Raw genomic sequence first — 26,898 nt, 5'->3', positions numbered from 1 at the left:
GATCCTCCCGTCTCGGCCTCCCAAAGCGCTGGGATTACAGGCTTGAGCCACCGCGCCCGGCCGGTGTTATCTTAAAAAGCAAATTCACACTGGTGATTGGGAAGCAGATAGAAGAGTACCATCCAACCTATCATCTGTGATGAAAATGCCAGCGGGCCCTCCAGCAGCCCAGTTCCCTTTGTCAGGGCACTGGGCGTTCTCAGGAGGGACTCTGCTCCCTGCAGGGAACGCCCGCGCCTGTGGCCTCGAAACCCCGCCAGTACCTTGATGTACTCGCTCCAGTGCTGCAGCAGCGCCTGCTGCCCGCCCCTCACCCGGCTGAACAGCTGGTACATCTGCGCGAGGTCCGGCACTCTGTTCTCATCCAGTAAGTGGTCAAGCCCTGAGATGTGCAGTACAGGTCAGCAGAGTACAGCATGGACAGCATTAACAACAACAACTCAGCTAGAATACAGCGTGCACAGTAAGAACGCCAATACACCGCTTAGAAACTCGGCGGGTCTACACATCGCTGTCTGTATATGAGCAGGTTGATCTGGTTAAATATCTATTAGGTGAACCTCATTTTTTCTGAGTATGTTGGAAGATTATTATTTACTTCTTCACGTCACTGAAGCCCACTTATTTCACTAAAGTTAGCAAGTCAGAAAATCCAGCTTACACCAACTTTAACCTGGGAGGTTCATGTTCCCAATATACTTCTAATTTAGTCCATCAGCCAGACAATGTAAAAGGACAAGCTATCAAATCCAGTTTATAGGGGACTAAATGTATTCACTTAAACTATAAGAGAAAAATATCATCAGATATTTTGAAGTATTTAACACAGCATTTAAAAAAGTTTTCAGTGTTTTAGATTTTTAATGTTTATAAGGGTTTTCTTATTTTTTTGAGACGGAGTCTCGCTCTGTCGCCCAGGCTGGAGTGCAGTGGCCGGATCTCAGCTCACTGCAAGCTCCGCCTCCCGGGTTTACGCCATTCTCCTGCCTCAGCCTCCCGAGTAGCTGGGACTACAGGCGCCGCCACCTCGCCCGGCTAGTTTTTTTATTTTTTAGTAGAGACGGGGTTTCACAGTGTTAGCCAAGATGGTCTTGATCTCCTGACCTTGTGATGCGCCCGTCTCGGCCTCCCGAAGTGCTGGGATTACAGGCTTGAGCCACCGCGCCCGGCTATAAGGGTTTTCTAAAACCATACCTCAATTAGAAAAACTCTCATAGATTTTCTAAATACTTGCTTTATGGTAACCACTGAGAGGCAGCCAGGTTAGAGCATAAAACAGTGAACAGTTGGCTGGGCGCGGTGGCTCAAGTCTGTAATCCCAGCACTTTGGGAGGCTGAGACGGGCGGATCACGAGGTCAGGAGATCGAGACCATCCTGGCTAACATGGTGAAACCCCGTCTCTACTAAAAAATACAAAAAATTAGCCGGGCGAGGTGGCGGGCGCCTGTAGTCCCAGCTACTCGGGAGGCTGAGGCAGGAGAATGGTGTGAACCCGGGAGGCGGAGCTTGCAGTGAGCCGAGATCGCGCCACTGCACTCCAGCCCGGGCGACAGAGCAAGACTCCGTCTCAAAAAAAAAAAAAAAAAAAAAAAAACAGTGAACAGTCATCCAATTCACAAAGTCTCAGATTGTGCCCACAATGGGCACGATGTCCACACACATGAGGTGGTTTAAAGATGTGTGCAACATGCAGTGGGGCTATAATTACAATCTTTACCTAGAGTTCCAAACATTTATTTCTCTCAATTACATTCTGATCTAATGACACCAACTTTTTGTACTTTATCTTACTAAAACACATTTTAAGAATTCAAAAAACGTAACTTTTTAGTTTTTAAAATACTTCTAATACAATTTAGAGTAAGCTTTTACATATATAATTTACCATTTTCTTTAAATAATTTTGCTCAACAAGGTATGTACTGGAATAATTTATGCAAATTTCTATTTACTTGAAATCTTTTTTTTTTTGTGAGACGGAGTCTTGCTCTGTCGCCTGGGCTGGAGTGCAGTGGCGCGATCTGGGTTCACTGCAAGCTCCGCCTCCTGGGCTCATGCCATTTTCCTGCCTCAGCCTCCCGAGTAGCTGGGACTACAGGCGCCCACTACCGCGCCCGGCTAATTTTTGTATTTTTAGTAGAGACGGGGTTTCACTGTGGTCTCAATCTCCTGACCTCGTGATCCGCCCGTCTCGGCCTCCCAAAGTGCTGGGATTACAGGTGTGAGCCACCGCACTCGGCCTTTTCTTGTTTTTTTTTTTTTTGAGACAGGCTCTCTCGCTCTGTCACTCACGCTTTTTTCTTTTTTGAGACAGCGACTTTCGCACTCTCACCCAAGCTTTTTTTTTTTTGAGACAGGGTCTCTCGCTTTGTCGCCCAGGCTTTTGTAGTTTTGTAGCCTCAACCTCCTAGGCCAAAGTGATCCTCCCACCTCAGCCTGCTGAGTAGTTGGTACCCTAGGCATGCACCACCTGTGGCTTTAAAAATTTTTTTAATTTTATTTTTTTGGTGGAGACAGGGTTTTTCTTTGTTGCCCAGGCTGGTCTTGAATTCCTGGGCCAAAGTGATACTTTGGCCTCCCAAAGTGCTGATGTCATAGGTATGGGCCACCATGCCTGGCCTTTTTTCTCATAAAGTGACTCCTTTCAAAAAAACACCTGACACAAATTCCGAATGCATTTGTTTTTAGGTGGATAGGTGAAACTACACCAGCTGTGTAGGTTTCAATATGGAATAAGCAGAAAAACCATCATCAGATTGGACCCACGACTCTCAACTTACAAGCAATGTGATTTCAGGCACCAGTATCTGCCTGTTTTAAGCCCTGGTTTTCTTAGTTATAGAAAGGGGATAATGACTTCACAGAATCGTTTTAAAAGATATTTACGTCAAGTGTAGCTGTTTGTAACAGGAGATGCTCAATCATGTTAATTCTCCTCCCTTTCGCTTTTGTTCTGGCTGCACTTGTTTTAAGTATCTCATTAGCCATAATGCCATTATCTGACAATGTAGAACCCAAAGCAGAATATATATTTGAATACCATTTAGGGCCTTCTAAAAATTAAACTTTAAGGTTTCCAATGGCTTGAAAAAAACTTGTATTTTCCAAATACATTTAAAAGACTTTTAGAAGGTAACATTGTTTCAAATGGTAACACTGAAATGTCACAATAAGTACTAAAGTGTTATAAAGGTTAGACTGCTCATTTTAATTTCCATAGAATTTAGCACACTTTGAAGCCTAGAAATAAAAGTAATAAAACAAAGATCGAGGTGAAGACATCAGCATCCATTTTAAAGGTGCAGGCTGCTAGAAGCCATCTTCCTGCTGTGGGCAGCGCTTGGGGAGAAGTGGACGTTAAGGCCGTCCAGTCAGCACCAGAACACATGCTCTTCTCCAGAAAATCAGGAGAAAAGTGTACTCTGCTTAAGCAGACCACCTAGGCGATAGTTCATCTGACACTAAGATGCACCAAGTCCACAGGTGAGGGAAGCCTCACAAAAATCTAACAGCCTGAACAGCTCCCTGAGTCCCCTACATCTGAGTGTGCATGAAGAATGGCCGGACACAGGCAATGAGTCTGCTCAGGGAGCTGCATCAGGCTCGCTGCACCCAGGTTTCAGCATGTGTGTGGTACAGAAGGCCCCCGGGCCTTCCCACCACTGGGGTTTTAGCAGTGAATGTAGTTCCCCTAGGTGCCTTCCATTCTTTCTCTGATTTTTTTTCTCCTGTGGATGGCTAACACGTTCATTAGAAAAGAAGTTTAATGACGGTCTTATGAAAATAACAAACATCCTAACATTGCTATTTGTAATGCTCCCTTTACTTTCCTAATGAATTAAGGATAATTGTTCAGTTTAATTTGCGCAAGAGCTAGGAAATCTACCTTTCTGCAGAATTGCTGTTAAATGTTCTCCTAACAGCTGTTTCTCCACACAAGCAATCAGTGGTTTCCTACATAAGGCAAAGAGAATAAGCGTTAGAAATAAAGTTAAAAGAAGACACTGGTTCTCTGTAAAAGATGGGGGCGTTTGTCTACGACAGATGCAGTCTAGAGGCAATCAGAAACGGAAGGTTAAAAGCATTTCCTCATGCAAATGGATGACTCCTGTTGCTAATAACTCTGAAGGAAGCACTTTCGAAAAACCCCCTCCTGAACAGCACACACAGGCCCACGGGCAGGCCCAGGGAAGCAGGGATGCCTCTGCTTTATTCCAAGGACTGCTAATTTTAGCCATCTTCCCAAGCTTTCATTTCTAGTTTATAAAGAACGTTTTAACCAACCATCTTATGGAGAAGGGCAGAGCCAACATTCCGCCTCCTGCTTCCCACACGAGCAGAAAGGGCTCAGGGAGGTTGTGTGTGACCTGCACACCCCGGCTGTGGGGCTTCGCTGTGGCTACCGCTCTCTCCACTATCTCCCTGGACTTCCCTGCCTGCTGCTTCCTGGTCTCCTGGGGGCTGCTTTTCTGCTGCCCGTTGGATGGAAGCACAACATGGCCCCTGAGCCGCCCTGTCTGGCTCGAGATTTTGGATTTCCCACAGCCTCCTCCAACTCCACACGTCTGAATGACCACATCTCCTCTCCTGCGCGCTCTCTGTTTCGTGCTGGATTCTGTCAAAATCCTGTCCCCTTCCTTCATCCGGCCTGCCCCTTTCCTTACCTTGCTGAGTCCAGTTCTGCACTGTATCATTTTCATCTCCCTTCCTGTTTCCTCTGCTGAGTCCTACCAAGCCCTGTTCTGCACATCTGTACATTTTATCATTCCCTACTGGGGCCCAGTTCTGCACACTGTGTCATTTTTTCTTTTTTTTGAGATGGAGTCTCGCTCTGTCGCCCAGGCTGGGGTGCAGTGGCGCGATCTCGGCTCACTGCAAGCTCCGCCTCCCGGATTCACGCCATTCTCCTGCCTCAGCCTCCCGAGTAGCTGGGACGACAGGCCTCTGCCACCATGCCCGGCTAATTTTTTGTATTTTTACTAGAGACGGGGTTTCACTGGGTTAGCCAGGATGATCTCGATCTCCTGACCTCGTGATCCGCCCACCTCAGCCTCCCAAAGCGCTGGGATTACAGGCGTGGGCCACCGCGCCCGGCTGCACACCGTATCATTTTCATTTCTCTCCCTTGCTGTCCCTTCCGCCCCTGTTCTTGCCTCCCATCACACGGACATTCTGTGTCTGACACGCACACTCACATCATCTCAATCTTTTTGTCTCCCTAGCTACTCATCAACCTCAGGTTTGCAGGAAAAAACATGAGAAGAAAAGAGAAAATCGTGTGACAGCACCATAAGTAAAATTAAAGCGATATAAAATGTATAACAGAGTGCACAATCAAAATAGCCTAATATTCAGTGATACTCCATTAACATAAACAGCCCATCTCAAAACTCAAAGATGCCAAGTATCTCAGCAAGATTTACTCCCTTTAGACAATAACTCATGACAAGGCACTAGGTAAAAACTGTAATTTGTAAATGTCAAATAAGGACAAATAGCAAAGTAAAAGATGCGAGGTGCAAAAATACTCTTAGTACTGAATGGACTGACAAAGACACCCTTTATTTCACAACCAGCCAGGAGAACCCTCCAGCCGCGGTGAAGACATGAATGCTCGGTGGGCGATCGGTACTTACTGTGTGCCGTGGTCCAAGTAAGTGATCACTCTGTCTCCTTCTTCCTCTAAACGTTTACTTACATGGTTAAGATATTCTGGAACCTTCCAAACAAAACAAACGTATCAGTAACAAAAAGACTGTCGACATTATCCAAGAGATTGAAATTTTATTTTCCTTATATGTAATTTTTTAAAAAAGCAGAATATGTATTCAAGCCAAATATTAACACAGATTAACAGGGAGGGAGAGGTAGGATGGAAGTGTGTTGGGGGGACATGGAGAAAGGATCCCGAGATTAACATCCATCCTAGAACAGGGCCCAGGCTGCACTTCTCTTTCGTCCCTGCTCACCACTAAGTTTTGGGGTCTGTGCACACCCTCCTCCCAATCCCAGGGCCCACAGGGAGCTGAGCAGCACTTGGTAGGAGGGTGAGGTGCTAAATGGCAACCCTGCCCCGCACAGATGGGTCAGCAAAAGCAAGTCAACAAGCTAGCTGTTCATCTGGGGACACCAAACAACATGGTGGCAGGAGACCTCAAAGTACACCCATGTTTCCCAAGACAGTGCAGAAGAGGCCTGAGGCTCTGCCGGGGTAGCTGCAGCCGGGCTCAGTATCTGACATGAAACTTCCTCTCCAAAGCCAGAATGAAGGAGCCAAAAGCCAGGGCCAATTCTCGGCAGTAGCACGTGACATTTGGGTGACAGTCTATGGGGCAGGTTCCTTTATGATTTTGCTCTGGTATCTGGAAAAGTGGTTAAGTTTTTTGGGTTCCTATTACTACTATACGTTTTTTCACATGGCTTTTTTGGGAAATTTTTTTTTTTTTTTGAGGTGGAGTCTCGCTCTGTCGCCCGGACTGGAGTGCAGTGGCCAGATCTCAGCTCACAGCAAGCTCCGCCTCCCGGGTTTACGCCATTCTCCTGCCTCAGCCTCCTGAGTAGCTGGGACTACAGGCGCCCGCCACCTCGCCTGGCTAGTTTTTGTATTTTTAGTAGAGACGGGGTTTCACCGTGTTAGCCAGGATGGTCTCGATCTCCTGACCTCGTGATCTGCCCGTCTCGGCCTCCCAAAGTGCTGGGATTACAGGCTTGAGCCACCGCGCCCGGCCTTGGGAAAATTTTTTGCAGAGCTTCACACAAATAAAAAATTTTATCATTTGTATTTATTTTTCATTTTTAAGGTGTATGTTTTTATCATTTTGCTTAAATTTGAGTTATTTTACTTATTTCAGAAACGATCTGACAGATTTTTACTTGTAGGGGGAGTGCAATAGTTTCTAAGTTAACATAAACTAAATTCTTAGTATACTAAGAATGAAGCTCATTACTGGGGATTCTGGCAAGACTGTGGCTTTCAGAAGATTTTCAATGAAACATTTGCGTGTGTGTGAAAAGGCAAACACGAGGAAAGTCCTCCCAGATGCTCATCTGCAGAAACGAAGCCAGGGGATTCGGGAACATCCCATCATCTCACCTCTCTTTCCTGCATTAACCTTTGGCCTTCGGCAGCATATAAGCAGTTAGTCTCTTCCAAAAATTTCAGTTCAAATGAGTCTTTATATACCTAAGAAATGAGCAGAGTTATTGACCAATTTCAGTAAAGGAAACTACTTTTTCAAGGGCGAACAAATCCCGGTTTCTGACAGGGCAGGCTGCCAGGACCTGAACTTAGAGCTGCCTGCGGCCACCCAGCCGGCCAGCTGTACTGTCCTTCCCAAAACAGCCAGGCAGACCCTCTTCTGTTCTTTTCCTACGGTGCCTTGGGGTCATATTGCACTAAAGAACTTTGCCCTTTGTCTTTTGTATGTGTTGCTAACATTTTCCCAGAGCATGTCATCTGGTTTTGTCTCTGTTTGTGGTATATTTTCCATGAAAAAGGTGCATTTTATGTAGTGATATTGATCCATCTTCCCTTTTGTGGCACCTGGTGTGGTGTTAGCTTGAGAGCCATTCCCCTCCTAGGGATTTTTAAAGACTCTTCTATCTTCAACAAACGCTTTTATGATTTCATTGTTTAACATCTTTGGTACAACCATTTATTCTGGTGCAAGTAGCTGGGCAGGTACCCGGGTACCTTCTGCACAGGCAGCACTCACCTGTAGATCGGACAGCATGCCCAGCAGGCTCCGCAGCAGGCTCCGGTCCACGGCCTCGCCGCTCCTCTCGCGCTCAATCAGCAGCAGGATTCCATCAATGGTTTTACTTTGAACCATTTTATCACTAATAATATGGGTTCTAAACAGTTCTAATCCCATATCCCTGTACAGACAGTAAGAAACAATACATTTTAGTTTCGCTTTTTAGAAGTTATGGGTGTTATCTCCAGCTATGCTACCCAGTATCATCCAAAAAACATGAAGTTGCTAATTCTCTGCATCTAGGTGCCAAGAATTTCTTTTTAAAAACTTCTGTTTTTCGGCCAGTCTAGCATGCCTTGTCTGCTCCATGTCCCTGGAGATACTGCTAGGCCAAGCATACCACTGACAACAAAATTAGTATCACGCAATCTGCTGGCGGAAGCCCGGGGTTCTTGCCACCTTCCTGGTGAGTGACCGGAGATGCTCAGTCGGGCACCACGACCCTGCCTGCCTCACCTGCCCTGCCCGCCACCATCTGCCACAGCCCTCAGGGTACACTCTCTTCCCAATGTCCTCTGCGGAGCACGTTCCCAGCAGCTTCCATTCTCCAAGCCCTGGGAGCTCTCCTACCAAATGTTTGCTGTTTTCCCAAGAAGAGAAGGTGACACGGCTTTCAGAGTTCATCGCAGTCCTCAGCTCATGGCCTGAGGAATGTTATGAAGATGTTTCAGCTGCCAGTGACTGTCCACAAAACCCATGTTGGGGGTTCTGTGCTTTGCTTCAACACTCCTGCTGCCCCCAGTGGCCAAATACTCCATTAAGGAGGGGCCAAATACATAGATGTTGGGCTCCAGCCAGAAATCCTGAATTGGCACCTCAGGGCAGGAGTGGTGCTGGTGGTGGCAGCAGCAGTAATACAGTGGTGGGCAGGTGGTGGTGGCAGTAGTAATAGCGGTGGTGGCGGTGACAGCAGCAGTAATGGTGGGCGGATAGTGGTGGCAGTAGAAACAGTGGTAGGTGGGTGTTGGTGGTGGCAGTAATATTAATTATGGTGGCAGTGGTGGCAGCAGCCGCAGTGGTGGGTGCCACAGAGGTGTGCAGAGGGCCCTAGGAATCACCTCAGTGGTGGAGACACGCACCTCCCCGACTGCCCACTACACCGCCACAGGCATCCTGTGGCTCCCAGGCCTGCTGCACACCAGGTCTTCTGTGCACTTCACCACAGCTGGGGCAGGAAGGTGCAATGGCCAGACTTGTGGGCTCAAGGCAGCTGCCGGGGTTTGAATCTTGGCCCTACTACTTGCTAGCTGTGTGACCCTGGGCAAGGAGCTTAATGTCTCTGTGCCTTTCCTGCCTTAATTGTAAAATGGGGATCAAATGCTATTAGCTCCTGCCTGTGAAGCCCTTGGGGCAGTGCCAGGCAGGTAGCCAGTGCTTAGAAAGGCTTAGGTCTCCACTTCTGTGACTCTCTACCCTGCCACAGGGATCTTCTCTGCAAAACAACCACCTCAGCTGAAAACCCTTCCAGGCCCTCATCAGCTCCACCCCTCCCCATCCGCCCAGTCCCCACATGGGCTTCTTCTGGTCATGCTGCTGTCCTAGCCATCACTGGCAGGAGATACTCGGCTTTGAACTTACTGCTTCCTTCCTTCTACTCTTTCTTTCTTAGCTGCCTGACCACCCTTGCTCATTCTCAAAGCACAGGCCAAGGATGACCCTCAGCCCTCCTCCCCATCCCAGAGATGGACAAAGTATGTCCTCACCATGCATTGCCCACACACACCTCAACCAGGATTCTTGTTGTACTGATGCTCACATTCGGGTTTTTAGCCTCTTGTGGTAGACTGGAGGTGGTATCATTGATTCTATTCTATAAACAATGTTTGTAGTTTGTATGACAGTCATGGTATAAACTATGTTTACAAATTAAGAGTTTAGTGTTGGGCATGGTGGTTCACACAAGTAATTCCAGTACTTTGGGAGGCTGAGGTGGGAGGATTGCTTGAGACCAGGGGTTTGAGACCAGCCTGGGCAACATAGCGAGATCCTGGCTCTACAAAAAAATTTTTAGAAGTTAGTTGGATGTGGTGGTGCGTGCCTATAGTCCCAGCTACAGGGGAGGCCAAGGCAGGAGGATCACTTGACCCCAGGAGTTTGAGGCTGCTGTGAGTTATGACTGCACCACTGCACTCCAGCCTGGGTAACAGAGTGAGACCCTGTCTCTAAAAATAATAATAATAATTTTTGAAAAGCATTTAGACTATGGGCCGGGCAACCCAGGTAGGGCAAGTTATTTCAACTTATGTGCCTTATTTTGTATAAAATAGGAGTTACAAAGGCCACGCCATAGAGCTGTTCTAGGGATTAAATACATTAGTAGGAAACAGTCCCTTGCACAGAGTAAATGCTAAATAAGCTACTATGATCACTTTTATTATCTCCATTGTTTCCCGGAACACAGGCTGTCCTTTCTGTCAGCGTCTGCCTTCTCGTAGACTACATGGATGTCTGCTAGGAGATGTGTGGGGGTTCCACCAGGAAGTTAAAGGGGCAAATGGCATTAAGGGAGCTTCAACAAGGACAGGGTGTCCAAAATTGCACAGATATTGTATAAAATAAGGACAAAAAATGCTTGCTGGATTTGGTAACTTGCAGGTCACTGACATCTCAGACAAGAGCAACGTCTACATGTGGAAGGCAGAAATCACACTGCCCTGGGTCAGTGTGCCCAGTGGGTGGGGGTAGGAAAAGCAGGCACATTTTAAAGAACTTGGGTTTAAAGGTCATGAGAAGGCACAACATGACTTTTATGTTTGAACGTGAGAAGAATGAAACACGCCATTAACAGAGAACAAGACAAATCGGACGGTGAGACGGACACAGCTTTTGTCCAAGGTCGGCTTCCAGGAGGCGGCAGGACTCAGCACATGGAGTGGTCACAGGACACACGGGGGTCAGCAGACGACACGCAGGGGTCAGTGGCCGTGAATGCTGCTGAGGAGGGGGCCACAACCCCTAGTGTATACGGTCCCCGAAAGATGACGGATGACGAGTGCTGTCAATGTGCTCAGGAGGCCAGGAGGCTGAACAAGCCACTCCACGGGGCCATGCAGCCTCAGGGCTGAGAGCCCAGGGCAGCAGGCAGCCTCTCAGAGTTTCGACTGCAGTGCTGGAAAGAGCTGTTCCAGGCTCAAACTCCAGTTGTCAGAGAGAAACCAAGGCCCTCTGCCTCCACCCTCACGACCAACGTCAGCCGCCTGCCCCAGCTTCCTGCTCCACTCCTCGCTGCTGGCCAGGCACCTGGTGTTTCAAGGCTAAGACCCACCTGGACTCCTATGTTCACATTAATGATTTTGGCTGAAGAAAGGAAGGCACAAGTAATCACACACACTTTACCATCTTAGCCTGCCGAAGACACAAATGGGACGGAAGGCATCAGCCGCAGTGAAGACGCAGCTCTGCCCTGTGAGGACACTCACCAGATGGAGGGCAGCGTGGAGTTCTGCAGCACATAGGTGCGGTCCAAGAACAGGAAGATGCTTCTAATCATGATCTGACCAGCAGAAAGAAGAACCATTTACTCATGAATTCTACTAGCAGAATATTCAAGATCAGGCCTTCTGGACTCCATGTTAGCTGTCTCAAATCCAACAACTGTTTCCTGATGGAAAGATGCTGTCCACCACAGTCCTCATGTTTGATTTTTTTTCTAAAGTTAATTGTGTTCCCTTGGTATGTGACTTCCATCTCTTTAATATCATAAATCTGATTGTAGGAATTTTAACGCACTTAGCCTAAAACGGTATCTTTTTTTTTTTTTTTAAAGAGATCCTGTGTTCAGGCAAAGCCTAAAGGATATCTTTTAAATTTGGTCATTTTTTGACTGACGTGATACATCTTACTTGATTAGGGAGATGCACTAAGCTTTTAAAACCTGAGTTCCTGTTACATGATGAGGCTCTTGGACGTGTGTCTCTGACTCTGCGTTACGAGCAGAGTGAGGGGATGCAGGATGATGCACTGGTCCTGTCCTGTGCTCCTACCACCGAGCCTACCACCTGGCTGGGGAGACGTGTGGACACATCTCACTAAAACCTTCCCAAAGACACTCAGCGGGCTCTAGCAGCTGCCAGGCACCTGGCCCAGAAAAGAAACACACTCATCGTCTCCTACTTGTCTCATTTAGAAAACGAAAGATTTCAACCTATTTAGGAAAGCTATTAATACGGTCTTTTCTCTCACTTAAGTAATTAACAGCCAGGTCACACCAAAAATGTACACATGAAGTCAAGTCAAAGCCAAGACATCTACAAAGCCTAAGACGTTGGTTGTGCAGTTACAGTAAAGACCTGGGATTCAGGCTTGATTTTCCAGAGTAAGTTGTGTTTAAAGAGACATTTAGAGACCCACTCAGGCATTTAAGAATCCTGTCACCACTGCAGACTCTGACTGTGGACCTGAAGGCCAAGACGGTCAGCAGTGCCCTCCCACAAGAGCTGAGGAGTTCACCTTCCCTGCTTTTCTCATTGTGCTGTTCACCTACAGCACTGAACACAGACAGAATCCTCGGCAGCTCTCAATCATGTGGGTGAGGGAAGGCGGACGAGGTCCTGTTTGAAAGCACATTGCTTACCATTTGTCTGCAGTGGTCCTGCCAGCATGTGTTAATCTTCTTTAAAAATAAAACACTATCTAGTGAGTCTGTACAGACCTGCTAAGGAAAACTTTAAAAACGCTGGCCAATTTAATGATTACAATTTTTTTTTCTTTTTTTGAGATGGAGTCTCGCTCTGTCGCCCAGGCTGGAGTGCACTGGCGCGATCTCAGCTCACTGCAGTGCAGCCTCTGCCTCCCAGGTTCAAACAATTCTCCTGCCTCAGCCTCCCGAGTAGCTGGGATTATAGGCGTGCTGCCACCAAGCCCAGCTAATTTTTTGTATTTTTAGTAGAGACAGGGTTTCACCATGTTGGTCAGGCTGATCTTGAACTCCTGACCTTGTGATCCACTGGCCTCAGCCTCCCACAGTGCTGGGATTACAGGCATGAGCCACCGCACCCGGCCATTATTACAATTTTAACCCCTTAATTTCAGCTGCTTTCTCCGCTGAATACTACACATCATTTAGTAATCGGAATACTGAAAGAATATTAGTCTTGAATGTTCATGTCCCCCAAAATTCACAGGCCGAAACTCCAACTCCACGGTAATGGTGTTAGGAGGCAGGGCCTCTGGGAGGTGATAAGGTCACCAGAGTGGACAAACCTCAAGAATGGGGTTACGAAGGAGACCCCAGAGAGCTCCCCTGCCTCTTCCACCACACAAGGGTGCAGTGGGAAGGTGCTGGCTGTCAACCAGGAAGCAGGGCCCCACCAGACATGGAATCCGCCAGTGCCTCGACCCTGGGCCTCCAGCCTCCAGAGCTGTGAGCAACAGACTGCTGCGGCTGATGAGCCAGTCGACAGTGTTTCGTCACAGCGGCCCCAGTGGGCTAAGACACACCAGAAGTTCAATCATGGATCTCCGTATCTCATCACCGATGTGCACTCAGCCTGCCGGCACCGCCTTCTCTTCCCATGGCCCCACTTGCCTCTGGCTGTTCCCCACTCCCTTTCCAGCCTCCCTTCATTCTCTGCTTCCTTCACTGCCAGACACTTTCAAGTCCCTGCTGGCAGAAACACGCCCAGGCCACAAGTGCCCTGGGGCTAGGTGGCCGGACAAAAGGCCCCACTTCACAAAAGGCAGCCACTGAATATATTCCCACGGGGGGCTCCTGGAGATGGGGACTGGCATGGTAAGAGTCAGCCACAAGGACTATTTTTTTTTTTTTTTTTTTGAGATGGAGTCTCGCTCTGTGGCCCAGGCTGGAGTGCAGTGGCCGGATCTCAGCTCATTGCAAGCTCCGCTTCCCGGGTTTACGCCATTCTCCTGCCTCAGCCTCCCGAGTAGCTGGGACCACAGGCGCCCGCCACCTCGCCCGGCTAGTTTTTTTTGTATTTTTTAGCAGAGACGGGGTTTCTCTGTGTTAGCCAGGATGGTCTCATCTCCTGACCTTGTGATCCGCCTGTCTTGGCCTCCCAAAGTGCTGGGATTACAGGCTTGAGCCACTGTGCCCGGCCCACAAGGACTATTTTTTAAAAATTAAAAGAGACGGCACCTCACTATATTCCTAGGCTAGTCTTGAAAGCGTGGTCTTAAGTAATCCTCCTGTCTCAGTCTCCCAAAGTGCCAGGATTACAGGTGTGAGTCAGTGTGCCCAGCCTGTCGCAAAGTGCGGCCGGACAGGAAAACGGCTCAGGTTTAACTTTCGGCCTCGATGAAAACTGACACGAACTCTCATCCATGCATCAAATTAGGAACACTGTTACCCTGACTCTTTTTTTTTTTTTTTGAGATGGAGTCTCGCTCTGTCACCCAGGCTGGAGTGCAGTGGCATGATCTTGGCTCACTGCAAGTTCCGCTTCCCAGGTTCATGCCATTCTCCTGCCTCAGCCTCCCAAGTAGCTGCGACTACAGGTGCCTGCCACCACAGCTGGCTAATTTTTTCTACTTTTTAGTAGAGTCGGGGTTTCACTGTGTTAGCCAGGATGGTCTCAATCTCCTGACCTCATGATCCGCCCACCTTGGCCTCCCAAAGTGCTGGGATTACAGGCGTGAGCCACCACGCCGGGCCTACCTTGACTCTTAGAATGTACATTTTTAGGAAAATGCCCAAAAAGTAGTAGAATATGGGCTCCTAGAGCAAGTGGCCTGGCATCCCTCAGGTTCATGCAAAGCTGAGAATCAGAAATGACTACAAACTGCTTTATTGTTTACGAAACACTCTTCATGTCCACTCTCACTGAAAATCTCCTAAACCTCGTGGTGCAGGCATTGTTCCCTTGTACAGATTAACAAAATGGCTTGTCAAAGTGGATAGAACATGGACTTCCTACATTTAACTCTTGATCCACCACCTGTCAGCAACACGATACCGGCCAAGCCAAAGGACTTCTCTAGGTCTGTTTCTGCCATGCAGCGAGACACTACACACTCAGAGCCGACGTGAGGCGGTGACAACATCCTCACACACAGAGAGGAGGAAAAACACATCAGGCAAGTAGGGTGCACAAATCAGACAGGAGCTGGAGTCTCAGGGTGGCAAAGAGTGGCCTGACAAGGAAAGAGTGCCAGGGAGGGTAGGGTGCCAGGCAGAGCCTGAGGAGGAACAGACGGTGCTGAGGACAGCCAAGGGGCTCCCGGGGGGTCTGAATCCTTGTCACACCAGGAAGTGCTGTGACCACAGCTCCAGGGGCCTAAGACAGCTTACTCTATTTTCTCTTGAGGCTTTGCTGAATTCTCAGAGAGCACTGCCAGAAAATTAAAAATAGACAGTTACAGCAAAGACCGAATGGTTGAATGGTTAACAGGTTCCTCTGGAAGTACTCTTTTAAAATTGTTCAAAATTGTAATGGCTCATTATATTAGGAATCTGCAGAAACAGCCTGGAAAAAACAAACAAAAAATCTGTCCCAAGTACATTTGGACAGGCTTCAAGGAACCCCAACAGCCATCCTGCAGCTCTGACTCCAGCTGAATGAGGGCTGTGGCCTGGACCTCCCCGCAAGTCTCTGCTGGCAGGCAGGTCTCGCCAGCCGAAGGCGTAGCTTTGTTTCTGGATGAGGGTGCACAGATCCTTTAAACTTAATGGGGTTAAACTGACGCCAGTCAATCTGACACCACTGGGCAGCTCAGGTGTCGTGAAGATAGAGTTCCACGTGGGGCAGTGTCTTGTTAAGATGGAAAGTCCAACGTAAAGTGTTCATTAAATGAGAAATACTTTCTCTAGAATAGCTCTGTAAAATCAATATAGATCCTCGATCAAAATTTTTTTGTTATTTCCCACAGAAAAAAGTACAAAAGCTAAAATCACAGTGTGGCATTTACTAAGTAAGCTCTGGCCTTCTAAACATCAAAATCAATTCCAGATTCTAGGATATAACAAATAGTCACAATGCTGTGCAAGTGATTCTAGGACGTGAGACATATAGATACAGTGAGAGTCTATCAATAGTGTATTCTCGAGATAGGTTCTTCAGCAACCACATTTTTTCTCATTACAGAAAAGGGCCAGTCTTCGTTAAAGGATTTATACAGCCTACTGAGATGAGTTAGGCAGGTCTTCAAAGAGCAAACAACATCCAACAGCAGAAATGCTTATACCATAGGAAAAACCTACCTATCATACCTGTAATGAAAAAGAAAAAGAAAGCAAAAGACGATGCTTCTGTTGGGGCAGAAGAGGGATACATGCATTTTCTATGCTTGGTTGTCTGCTTCTGCAGTTCCAGGAACAAGGCCCACCTGCTGCCTCTACCCACAGACAGACCACCAGAGGACAGCCCTAGGCCAGCCCTCATTCATCTACACAGCTCATGAAGGCAGGCGTGCTATTTTGCCTCCTTTGATCTGGCTGAGCACTAACAGGGTTCTCTTGGGCTTTCGTCCCTTCATCTAGAAAATATGGCCAATAAAGGTACCTACAGCTCAGAGTGCTGCGAGACAAAGCAATTCATGAATGTGCAGAGCTTGGCCTACTGCCAGCAAGTGCTCCGTACACAGTATCTGGTCAAGTGAGACCAGGCACAAAGTCTTTCTAAGGAAAGACAAAGCATGCTGTCGCCAGTGCGGATCATAAAGGCATGCTCAGAGGCAACCGGAGCTTTGCAAACTTCCCCAACAGCCAAGGCTCCCTGCTCACTCCCGTGCCCCTCCCTTCTGCTGACCACACTGCTCCCACAGGGTCACCGCTGCCTGGCGTTCTGCGGCTTGACCAGAGTGGCAATGATGTCAAGTTGAACCAGGGGAAGGAAAATGTGAGTTTCATCTACTGTTATCTACCGATTAGATTCTGAGGACAGTTGGCCCGACATTTTTGAAGAGCTCCTGGTGCCCATGCAGCCTGGCTGGGTGGCACGTGGTCCTGCAGAAGCATGTGGTATGGGTTCTGCAGCAGCTGCCTCTGGCTGAGAGTGTGTATGAGTCCGTGGGTACAAAAGGCCTTTATTTTGTGGAAGGGACGTCACCAAGGGCAGGTATCTATTTTGAAAGCGACAGCTAAGTGCAGAATTTATCAAACACGTGAGACAAGAAAATGGACATGGTAAACGAAGAAGATGGTAGTGAATGACTCAATTCCACAAAAGCCCTCTTTCTACCTGTGCATCTGATGGGTTTCATCTATTATCTAATATCAGCAAACAATCAAAATATAATTGGCACATAACATTACTTAAATCTGGCCGGGCGTGGTGGCTCACGCCTGTAATCCCAACACTTTGGGAGGCCGAAGCTGAGGCCGGCAGATAACTCAAGATTGGGAGTTCGAGACCAGCCTGATCAACATGGAGAAACTCCATTTCTACTGAAAATACAAAATTAGCCGGGCGTGGTGGCACATTCCTGTAATCCCAGCTACTCGGGAGGCTGAGGCAGGAGAATCGCTTGAACCCAGGAAGTAGAGGTTGCGGTGAGCCAAGATTGCGTCATTGCACTCCAGCCTGGGCAACTAAGAGCAAAACTCCCGTCTCAAAACAACACGTTACTTAAATCTTAGAAAGTAGAGTTACTTGAAGTACTGGAATATCTGAGAGGCAAAGGAAATCTGAATATGCAGACCTTGGAATACTCCCTGCCACAGAGTATCTGAGCATCTGCCATCAGATTAACATTTCGCCATATGAGACGGGGCTGGGTCAGAACTCTCTTCCAGCAGAAACAAGCTCTTCGAGAGCAGGACCCATGCCATTCATGCCCGTCCCTGGTCCCCAATGCACAGTGCTGAGTTGGACAGAAACACTCACCCCACCTTTACTAGGTTAATGTACGAACGTAGCTTAAAATCCTTCATCACAGAACCTGGCACTTCCTGGTCTCATCATCCCTTCAGACTCTACTTATCAGTCACTAAGCCGGTTGCCATATTAAACTCGCCCCTCAATTCCCACAAGGTGACTCTCCTCTCACCTCCCTGACACCAGCCCTCAGCCACCTCCTCTGACGGCTCTGCTCTTTTTCTTTTTAGAGCTGGGGGTCTTGCTCTGTTGCTCAGGCTGGAGCGCAGTGGTGCAATCTCAGCTCACTGCAGCCTCGGCCTCCTGGGCTCAAGCAATCCTCCCACCTCAGCCTCCAGGGTAGCTGGGACCACAGGTGTGAACCACACATCAGACTAATTGTTGTCGAGCCTGCTCTTGAGCTCTTTGGGCTCAACTGACCCACCTGCCTTGGCCTCCCAAAATGCAGTGCTAAGATCAGAGGCGTGAGCCACTGCATCTGGCCACTCTGCTCATTTTTCCTGGGCATCTCATCCGTATCTGGATCCACTGGATCTGTGTCTCCAGCCCCAAATGCACTACAGGCATCTCTACCTGAGTGACTCCTCACCTCCTTCCAAATCAACATGACCAAGACAGCCCCTCCCTGCCTCAATCTGTGTCTGGTTGATCCCTCCGCAGCAGTCAGATCCTCTTCCTCTGAACTGTAACAGGTTTGCTGGCAGGATGCTGTCATCCCACTCCGTGGTTTTGCTGCCCAGTCAAACCACTGTGGTGTGAACCACTTCTTGGTTCAACAAAGGTTCCTCCACAATTCAGCATCCACCTTCCTCTCGTTTTTCCCTCTAGGGATCCTGTCAGTGGTCAACTCTCCCACATCCAGCAGCATACCTGGCTCTTCTGCCCAGTAAGCTTCCTTAGCGCCAGGGCTGCCCATGCTGCTCCCCGGCCTGTGCCATCTTGGCATCCCACAGTGCCTGCCACTTCCTCATCCATCCTTTAGGACATGGCCCAGACATCACTTCGCCCCTGCAATGCCCCCCTACCCAGGTGGGCTGGCTGCTCTTTCTTTAGGTGCCAGGAGCTTATCTGAACCTTTGAAAACCCTTATCACAGGCCGGGCGCGGTAGCTCACACCTGTAATCCCAGCACTTTGGGAGGCTGAGGCGGGCGGATCACGAGGTCAGGAGTTCGTGGCCAACGTGGTGAAACCCCGTCTCTACTGAAAATACAAAAATTAGCTGGGCGTGGTGGTGGGCGCCTGTAATCCCAGCTACTGGGGAGGCCGAAGCAGGAGAATGGCTTGAACCCAGGAGGTGGAAGTGCAGTGAGCCGAGATCATGCCACTGCTCTCCAGCCTGGGCGACAGAGCAAGACTCCGTCTCAACACACAAAAAAACCCCTTATCACAGCACTGCGTAAATGCTTATCCTGATGCTTCTGCCACCTCCATTTGGGTTTAAGCACCAAAGGGACAGAATCCCATATTCTGCTCAGACTATCTTCCTAGGGCCTGGCACATGGCAATATGTGCCGACCCAATGAAAGGCTGTGGTGTGCTGGTCTATATGCAAACTTATCTCATCACTCTGCCAGAGTGACCTCCATGAACAATCTAATTCTGGTTTCTTGCTTAAAGAACCTGTGAGGACTCTGGGATACTCACAGACTGAAGTTCAACTCCTTGATAGTAACCACAAAGATTCAAATTCAATCTGCAACTTAGCAGCACAGCCTAACGGCCACGGCTTCTCTGGAGTTCTAGCTGTGCCCCGCTGCCCGGGGTTTCCAGAGCACCCCTCACTTTCCGGTGCCACATCCACAGGAGGGGGGATCCTCCCCACCCTTCAGGAGGGTCTCCTCTGGGAGGCTCTGCCCCAGCTGCTTCACATGCCACTATTCCTGGCCTGGCTGGCACAGTTCTCAACTCGTCTCATGACTAATAAGGGCACTTAATACGGTAGCATTTTCTTCTTTCGCCTTTAAGGAACCAAATGATAATTTTTGTAATCATAGTTTTGCCACCGCGCCAGGGAAGTACAGTAATTCCCCTGCCTCTCCCATAGGCCTGAGACTTCTTGGAGGGTAGAAATCAGGCAGGGGGTCGCTTTCCATTTGGCGGTGCTGGTGCAGCAGGTAGAAAGCAAGTGCTTGTGCAGTGAGTGAACTGATGGCACATTAGTCAACCCACAGAGTAGGAGTAACTGGCAGAAGAATCATTTGATCAGGTAATCAAATAGTAGTTTTCAAGTAAATTGGGACTGCAACTAGAGTAGGAACAATGATCGCCTACTGACTCTCACAAATGCCTAAGTCTTTGGAAGAAGGCTTGGGCATCTGCTAAAGACCTCCCCTAAGCCTAGGAGTCAGGCCACTTTTTGGATGGAAACATCCGGAACACGGGTTCCTGGAAGTGCACTGCTGAGCGGTGGCACTGGGGCGGGGCCTGCTTCCGTGCGCCCTCACAGGCGCCTCCTGAGATAAGGTGTACTTTGGCCAGGTTCCAAAAGGTTGTGTGTGGTCACTCATCTCTTGAACAACCTGATGATCTTTAGGAAAGGGCTTTGCTGGAAAACACTGCAGGGCGTATTTACAGAAGCCAGCACGACAGAGCTGAACTGACCTCACTCGCCATCTGTGGGGGGTGCTGTGGAGATTGTCTAAACAGGGACCTCTCACCCTGCATTTCAGCTTCCCTGTCAGTGCTTCCACTTCAGCAACACCAATTGCTGCAGCTTCCCTGAGGGTCCTTCCAATGAACTCAGAACGGTTTAGTTTCCCCAGAGCAGGGAGACAAGGGAGCAGAAGTTTCCCTGAATTAGAAGAACACTTAGAAGTAAGCAAACACAAACCACCTAGTTTTACATATGAAGAAACGGAGGCCGAGAAAAGCACAGCCACAAGTAGATTTTCTGCAATTACAAACTCTACTTTCTAATTTCTACCCAATGCGACACATGGATAGCTACAGTAATGGGAGGAGGTTGGGGAATGAGATTGAGTCCAGATTAAAGAATTTTCTATAGGATGCCAAGGAGCCCAGAAACTCCCCTGTAGAGGTCTGAGTCACAGCTGGTGTGGCAGCAGAATTCTGAGATGCTCTTGCCTGTCCCCACGTGGAGGATGCCTCACACGCACTGTGAAGGAGCCTGTGAATACGAAGGTCACCATTCTCTGACTGGGTCACAGGTTACATCACATAAGGCCCCATCTCAGCAGGTCAGACAGGCAGAGTCCCCTGCTGGTCTAGAAGCAGAAAAGAGTCAGGCAAGGACTTGTGCATGTGGAGCTGAGAGTGACACCGAGCAACACAGGACAGAAGACCCTAGGGCCCTCAGTCCCACAACCACAGGAACTGCCTTCCGCCGACTACCTGCCTGTGCTAGCAAAGACCTCAGGTGAGGCCGCAGCCTGGCTGACACCTTGACTTTGTTCATGAGACTGAGCACAGAATCTACCGAATCCTGCCTGGCCTCCTGACAGACACAGCTGTGAGCTGATAAGTGGGTGTCTCCGTACATCGCCAAGTTGATGGGACTTTGCTGCCTATCACAGAAACCCAGTGCAGATGGTGTTTATTAGAATAAAGGATACTCGAATTTTAAGACGCTTTTCAGAACGTTTCCTAAACACTCAACCATACCCAGTAAGTGAACGTGGTTTCCCTTTAATTCAGATCAGCAAACAATTGAAGGTAAATTTCGCTTAAAAACCTACCATTCTGAGTCACGAAATAAAAGAGAACTTTAAAAGCTATTGCTTCAATATTAAGGACACTCATTAGTTCTTTATCATAATAATGTTCAGTTTTGAAAGACTTCATGAATAGAAACTTTATGAACCAAAAAAAGGATATTCTCTAAACGGAAGGATCTGTGCCTGGACGTGGTCTTCACAGGCCTGACGTAGTTGCCTGTACAGCATTGGGGAGACTTTGTGAGAACAGAGATTTTCCACAGCCTGCGAACAAAAGGGGTACATCAATTCTTCAGTATGAACAACAGATTGGTTCACAAAAAAACCCTGTTGTTAATATAGCTATAATCATAACAAAAAGGCACCCCACACCCTACCCCAGTACTTTGGGAATCTACAAAATAAATTATTTATTATGGCTAAGTTTAGGGCACTTCTCATTGGAACACTGCAGTCCAGTCACAGTTGGCATGGGGGTAGGTAACAACAGTTAATGTGGGCACGTTGCACCTGCTGGACTCGGCTCCCAGGCGGCTGGCCCGCGCCACTCCTGAGCGTCTACAGCGCCCAGTCACTGGGGACTCCTCCACAGGTTTCATCCTCACAGGCTTGTTTCTGGGTGCTCCGATTCCTCAGTCTGAGGTGGGGGTCAATGCAGTGTGTGTATGTTTAAGTTCACCTTGATGATTACAAAGTGAAATCAGGGCTAGAGAACCAAGAAAACCTTTTCCCTCAGTGACCACCTTCCCATCAGGAAGGAGAACAACAGGCTGGGGCTCCAGTTCCCCTCACGCTCCCCAGGGCAGTGATTCGGTCCAAACTGAGCCTTTTCTGGGTGACACAGGCCAGACTACATTGTTTCCTGTTTATTTTTCTGTAGGATAGATGTGTAATTCACTTCAGTTTTCTTAAACTTTTTTTTCTATGAACAACCCTAGTAAAATAAGAAATCTTTTTTGTTTTGAGTTGGAGTCTTGTTCTGTCGCCCAGACTGGAGTGCAATGGCAGGATCTTGGCTCACTGCAACCTCTACCTCCTGGGTTCAAGCGATTCTCCTGCCTCAGCCTCCCGAGTAGCTGGGATTATACGTGCCCGCCACCACACCCAGGTAATTTTTGTATTTTCAGTAGAGGAGGGGTTTCGCCATGTTGGCCAGGCTGGTCCCAAATGCCTGACCTCAGGTGATTTGCCCCTCTTGTCCCCGCCCAGAGCTGGGATTACGGGCGTGAGCCACCGTACCCAGCTGACACCATTTTTTGAGGCAGAAAAATTTTTCTCACAATATTTTTACCCACCTCAAAGAAACAATGCTTGTATATTATTACCAGCTCTAATAAAATTTCCTAGACAGGCGCAGTGACTCATGAGGTCAGGAGTTACAGACCAGCCTGACCAACACGGTGAAACCCTGTCTCTACTAAAAATACAAAAATTAGCCAGGTGTGGTGATGCACACCTGTAATCCCAGCTACTCAGGAGGCTGAGGCAGGAGAATCGCTTGAACCCAGGAGGCGGAGATTGCAGTGAGTCAAGATTGCGACACTGCACTCCATCTTGGGTGACAGAGCAAGACTCTGTCTCAAAAAAAAAAAAAAAAAAATTCCTTTCCAATCTTATGTACAAAAACTTAAACTCATTCAATTCAAATATGAAATATTATAAACAGAAATGTGGTTTTTCTAACAAGTTTTGAACCAATGTGGGGTTCAAAAACAGAATAAAAACACTGTAAATAATCTGAATTTAATTCGGATACAATAGTCCCCTAGAAAAAAAGGTAAATTAAAGTTATAGAGCTATTCATTTTACTAATACTTACAAGTATTAATAATTCCAATACTAAATATAGGAGAGCTGCTACATGTCAACCAAAATATAGTAACTACTACCATATAAAATACATGCATATTTATAAAGACCAAAAGAGGATGTGGAATAATTATCATCTTTTTTCAATAATTATAATCCTGTTTTCTAGCAAGCTTATTATCAGCATAATAACAAAGAAATACAAACTTTCCCCTACATTTTGTCTTACTACAGAAATAGGGAATTCCTACCCACATTCTGTATTTACTTCAACTCCTTTCTCAAACTCTTCAATTCCATCCCTTTGACTGCCATGTCTTCACATTTTGGTCAAAGGTCTGCCACCCTTTTGTCTCCTCAAACAACCAAGAGAACTTTACGACAAAGGTTTTGCTCCAGTAGTTAAACATTAGTGAATCCCACAAACATATTACAAAGTAAGTTTTTTATATAACACATGAAGAAAATGTATTTTCTTCAGCAAAAATCAAGATAAGCTTAGTGGTGCATATTCTTCATAAAACAGTAACTTATGACCATTTTCTGGATGTTTTAATTCCTAAACCAAGAACCTATATCCTTAAAACCATCTCTTCCTAGTTGTGGCAAATGACTGAATATTTTATAACCTACTCTGCCTCCTACGTGTCCTATTTGGTGCATATTTACTATTCATATGAGTCATATTGCAATTTACTTTGTTTTTAAAACTAAGAATTTAGGAACCTCTCAAAATAAGTAGCAAGCCCTGGGTAACTCAGGTTTGCTGTAGGTGCTGAGTCAGGACTCCCGGCTTCATATTACAGGCACTCATCACTGGAAAGGCGACAGCCTTTGTTTCTCCCCGCCCTGCCAACTCCTTGCTGGCAGGAATATACTGGAAGACTTTTTTGTGCTGTTACAGAAGCAGCACAACATAGGAGTTGCCCCTCCCCAAAATGGATTTTTGACACTCAATCATATTCTGAGATTTAGAAATACCCTTTCTGGATGCATAAAGCAACTAATCAGATGGTACTGTGTGCTTCATGTTGGTGCACTCATTCGTATTTTAAAGATTCACCCCAGAGAAAAGGAATGTAATCCAATGATCGGAGGTGCAGAAGTATCATTTGCATTCTATCCTACTAGTATCAAGATGCTTTCCTCGTATAAACAGCCATGTGAGGAAACTTGATGTATATCTTCACCCAGCACTGTCTCTCCTCACATCACAGCTACTTCCTAACCAGCAGGTTTGTCAAATGATTGTCTGTACTAGCTCAACAGACACGTGTGTGAATGTCAAATACATGTCTATTTATAGTGTCAAAGCATTGCCTGGAGTGAACTCACTGCTACTTAAACAAAATGCTCACTGCGGATAAGGGCAATCAAATCCCTGCTCTCAGGTGTGGAAGACAGAACAAGGAAGTCCACGGAGCTGTGGGACATGACCTCCATAGTCACACAGAGACCTCCACAGCCACATGGGGCGTGACCTCCATAGCCACACAGACGAGACCTCCATAGTCACACAGAGACCTCCACAGCCACATAGGCAAGACCTCCACAGCCACTTGGTCGAGACCTCCACAGTCACACAGAGACCTCCACAGCCACATAGGCAAGACCTCCACAGCCACTTGGTCGAGACCTCCACAGTCACACAGAGACCTCCATAGACACACACAACGAGACCTCCATAGTCACATAGCAACCTCCACACCCACACGGACGAGACCTCCACAGTCACACGGACGACACCTCCATAGTCACACAGCGACCTCCACAGTCACACGGACCAGATATCCAGTCACACGGACGAGACCTCCATAGTCACACAGCAACCTCCACAGTCACACGGACCAGAAATCCACAGTCACACGGACGAGACCTCCATAGTCACACAGCGACCTCCACAGTCACACGGACCAGATATCCACAGTCACACAGGACGAGATCTCCACAGCCACACAGACAAGATGTCCACAGCCACACAGGATGCGACCTCCATAGTCACACAGATGAGACGTCCACAGCCAGTCAGACAAGACCTCCACAGTCACACAGACGAGACATCCACAGCCACACGGGACGAGATCGCCATAGTCACACAGCGACCTCCACAGTCACACAGGATGCGACCTCCATACTCACAAACAGATCTTCACAGCCACACAGGATGAGACCTGTGTAGCTGTGGGGGTCCCACCCCTACACTGGTTCTGCAGCTCCGGTGTGAGGGAAGGATGCCACCTAATACGAAGGATTAACCACTCCCCTTCACTGACCATTATCACCTGCTATCAACATGTCATGGAGACAACTACTCTGTGACTCAAGAAAGACAGCCCGGCTTTCCTCAGAACTTGTATGTCAGCCAGGTGCAGTGGCTCACACTTGGAACCCCAGCACTTTGGGTGGCCAAGGCGGGAGGACTGCTTGAGTCTAGTAGTTCCCAAGCAGCCTGGACAACGTAGGGAGGTCACACCTCTCTAAGGCCTGAGAGGTTAGTTTTTGTGCAACAACAAACAAAAAAACCAGTTCTAAATCAAAACATAGCCTTTCTCTAAAACCTTTCTAGAAATGCAGTCTTCAGTTTTCTGTTGTCTCATTTAGCAAAAAGTAGGACTAAAACATAGAGACACAAGACATAGAAGATGCACTTTCTTCAGGGAGTTAGTTATTACAGACCTAAATTCAGGTGGTTAAACAGAAAAGATCTATGCCTTCCCAACATTCTCCTCTACACATTACAAGGGGAAAATGATAAAAACAAAGTAATAGGCTGGGTGTGATGGCTCACGCCGGTAATTCCAGCACTTCGGGAGGCCGAGATGGGGGGATCACGAGGTCAGGAGATCGAGACCATCCTGGCTAACATGGTGAAACCCCGTCTCTACTAAAAAATACAAAAAACTAGCCGGGCGAGGTGGCGGGCGCTTGTAGTCTCAGCTACTCGGGAGGCTGAGGCAGGAGAATGGTATAAACTCGGGAAGCGAAGCTTGCAGTGAGCTGAGATCTGGACACTGCACTCCAGCCTGGGCGACAGAGCGAGAGTCCATCTCAAAAAAACAAAACAAAACAAAACAAAAAAAACAAAGTAACAAACAGAGAAACAACAGGCCAGCTGAGGCCCACACAGTGTAAGCAACAGGACTCCTAAGGGGTTTAGAGGTAAAGGGAGACTGAGCAAAACCAAAAACCAAACATGAAACAAAAACTTTCAAACTTGGGTGAGAATTGGTCCTTTCACATAAGATTCTTTGGCACAGTATACACCACCCCATCTATACAAAAACTTAGACTTTATTTTGAAACACCAAGTCAAATGTATTGCCTGCTTGATCAGACATCAGTAATTTCACATTTGCTTTTCTTAGATTTCTATCCCACTTGCTTCCAGTAGATCTGAGGCAGCTCATGCTTCAGACTCTGTGAGAGGCCAGATGCCCACCTGTGCATGGAGAGACGATCAGCTGCAGATGCCCACAGGTAAGGGAATCAACTGATTCCACATGTCCCCTAGTGGGGCAGCACCTCCAGAGATGCACCTGGAATTTGCGATGCAGCACCTCCAGAGATGCACCTGGAATTTGCGATGTCTCATTCCAAGGAGGAACCAGTGACTGTCATTTTGGGGTAAGCATTCCTAGTTCTCAGGGTTTCAAGACAGACACCTAAAGCACCTGCAAACATTGTTCATAATATGTACAGTGATTGTTTTATAAGACATATCACTGTGTACAAGGTGTTGCAAAGTATAATTCCACCATTTTAAGTAAAAACAATGAGGCAGCAGATATCAGACAGCCAAATCGCCAGGAAAAAAGTAGTAAGAAGCTTTAGCTGTAAGGTATTATATTTTATTAAACCAAAGACCTCTGAGAGTTCAGGTGGGACT

At 47.6% G+C, this 26,898-nt stretch overlaps 1 protein-coding gene across 2 annotated transcripts in view; it reads right to left on the bottom strand.

Annotated features, from left to right (window-relative positions):
- CUL4A (cullin 4A) overlaps window positions 1-26,898 on the bottom strand; it is a 58,120-nt gene that overhangs the window by 26,867 nt on the left and 4,355 nt on the right. For both annotated transcript variants that reach the window (XM_010360063.2, XM_030922367.1), the window contains exons 3-10: window positions 21,364-21,467; window positions 12,332-12,401; window positions 11,178-11,251; window positions 7,717-7,879; window positions 7,095-7,184; window positions 5,638-5,720; window positions 3,888-3,955; window positions 264-382 (exon numbers count right to left, since the gene is read on the bottom strand). In XM_010360063.2, coding sequence (XP_010358365.2) covers window positions 264-382; window positions 3,888-3,955; window positions 5,638-5,720; window positions 7,095-7,184; window positions 7,717-7,879; window positions 11,178-11,251; window positions 12,332-12,401; window positions 21,364-21,467 — 771 coding nt within the window. The remainder of the gene's footprint in view (window positions 1-263; window positions 383-3,887; window positions 3,956-5,637; window positions 5,721-7,094; window positions 7,185-7,716; window positions 7,880-11,177; window positions 11,252-12,331; window positions 12,402-21,363; window positions 21,468-26,898) is intronic.

Source organism: Rhinopithecus roxellana, chromosome 18, assembly GCF_007565055.1.
Source record: "Rhinopithecus roxellana isolate Shanxi Qingling chromosome 18, ASM756505v1, whole genome shotgun sequence".
Taxonomy (NCBI): Eukaryota; Metazoa; Chordata; class Mammalia; order Primates; family Cercopithecidae; genus Rhinopithecus; species Rhinopithecus roxellana.
The sequence above is the reverse complement of the archived record's forward strand: the minus strand, read 5'-3'. Positions and strand labels throughout refer to the sequence as shown.